The sequence below is a fragment of the Galeopterus variegatus genome, unplaced genomic scaffold (assembly GCF_000696425.1).
Source record: "Galeopterus variegatus unplaced genomic scaffold, G_variegatus-3.0.2 Scaffold325, whole genome shotgun sequence".
Classification (NCBI taxonomy): Eukaryota; Metazoa; Chordata; class Mammalia; order Dermoptera; family Cynocephalidae; genus Galeopterus; species Galeopterus variegatus.
Window position 1 is genome coordinate 99625 of NW_007726436.1, and position 852 is coordinate 100476.

At 66.3% G+C, this 852-nt stretch overlaps 1 protein-coding gene across 3 annotated transcripts in view; it reads left to right on the forward strand.

Annotated features, from left to right (window-relative positions):
* Positions 1–100: 100 nt before the first annotated feature.
* Positions 101–852, forward strand: part of PGF (placental growth factor) — a 13800-nt gene continuing 13048 nt past the window's right edge. For 2 of the 3 annotated variants that reach the window (XM_008567502.1, XM_008567503.1), the window contains exon 1: positions 101–452. In XM_008567502.1, the coding sequence (XP_008565724.1) occupies positions 378–452 (75 nt within the window). In that variant the 5' untranslated portion in view covers positions 101–377. The remainder of the gene's footprint in view (positions 453–852) is intronic. The other variant, XM_008567504.1, reaches the window with a different exon arrangement.

Genomic DNA, 852 nt, shown 5'->3' on the forward strand with positions numbered 1-852 from the left:
CAGCCCCTGAAACCCAGTCGCGGACAAGCCTCGGTCCCAGAAGGGAGCCGCTGGCTGAGGAGGAAACTGCACCTTCAGACCACTGCCCAGCCGCGAGAGGACCCGGGGTGGCACTGCGCGTCCGGACGACCCTCCCAGGGACCCGCCTGTCCCGGGCCGCTCCCCAGCAGGTCCCCCAGCCACAGGCTTACCTGCGGGCTCCCGAGTCCTCCGGGCTTTCAGAGGATGCCCAGGCCACCGGCTGGGGCTTCGGGGCAGCAGTAAACGGGGCATCCAGCCCCTCGCTCAGCTCTTCCCCTCCTGTGCCAGGGGCTCCCCCAGGGGGACGAGCATGGTGGTTTTCCCTTGGAGGCCCCTGGCTCGGGACGTCTGAGAAGATGCTTGCCTTGAGGCTGGCCACTTGCTTCCTGCAGCTCCTGGCTGGGCTGGCGCTGCCCACGGTGCCCCCCCAGGTAAGAACTACCCCCACCCCCAGCCTGGCTCCCCAGATATTCCCATCCCAGCACTCGAAGCAGGGGACTTTGAAATCACTGACCCATTCCAGAGAGCAGCACCTCCAAGGATGTCCACACACTTCCCAGGGGCCAGGTTGTACCCACGCTGTCTTGGTGGAGACCTCAGGCTGGGTTGTCGCAGCTCCTGGGGGCTGTCTTGGTGGGGGCAGGGAAGCCACAAGAGGGGAGGGAGGTTTCCTGTCTGGCCCCTGGAGCCCTGGTGGCTTTGCTAAAAGCATCTGTTCACTAATCCCAGGCGAGTCCCTGCCCTTGCGGTCAGGGTCGAGGCGCTGTGAGCAGCCAAGCACCCCCAGGACCTCTGACCTGGCCTGGTGGGGTGTGGGGGGGGGGGATGGCT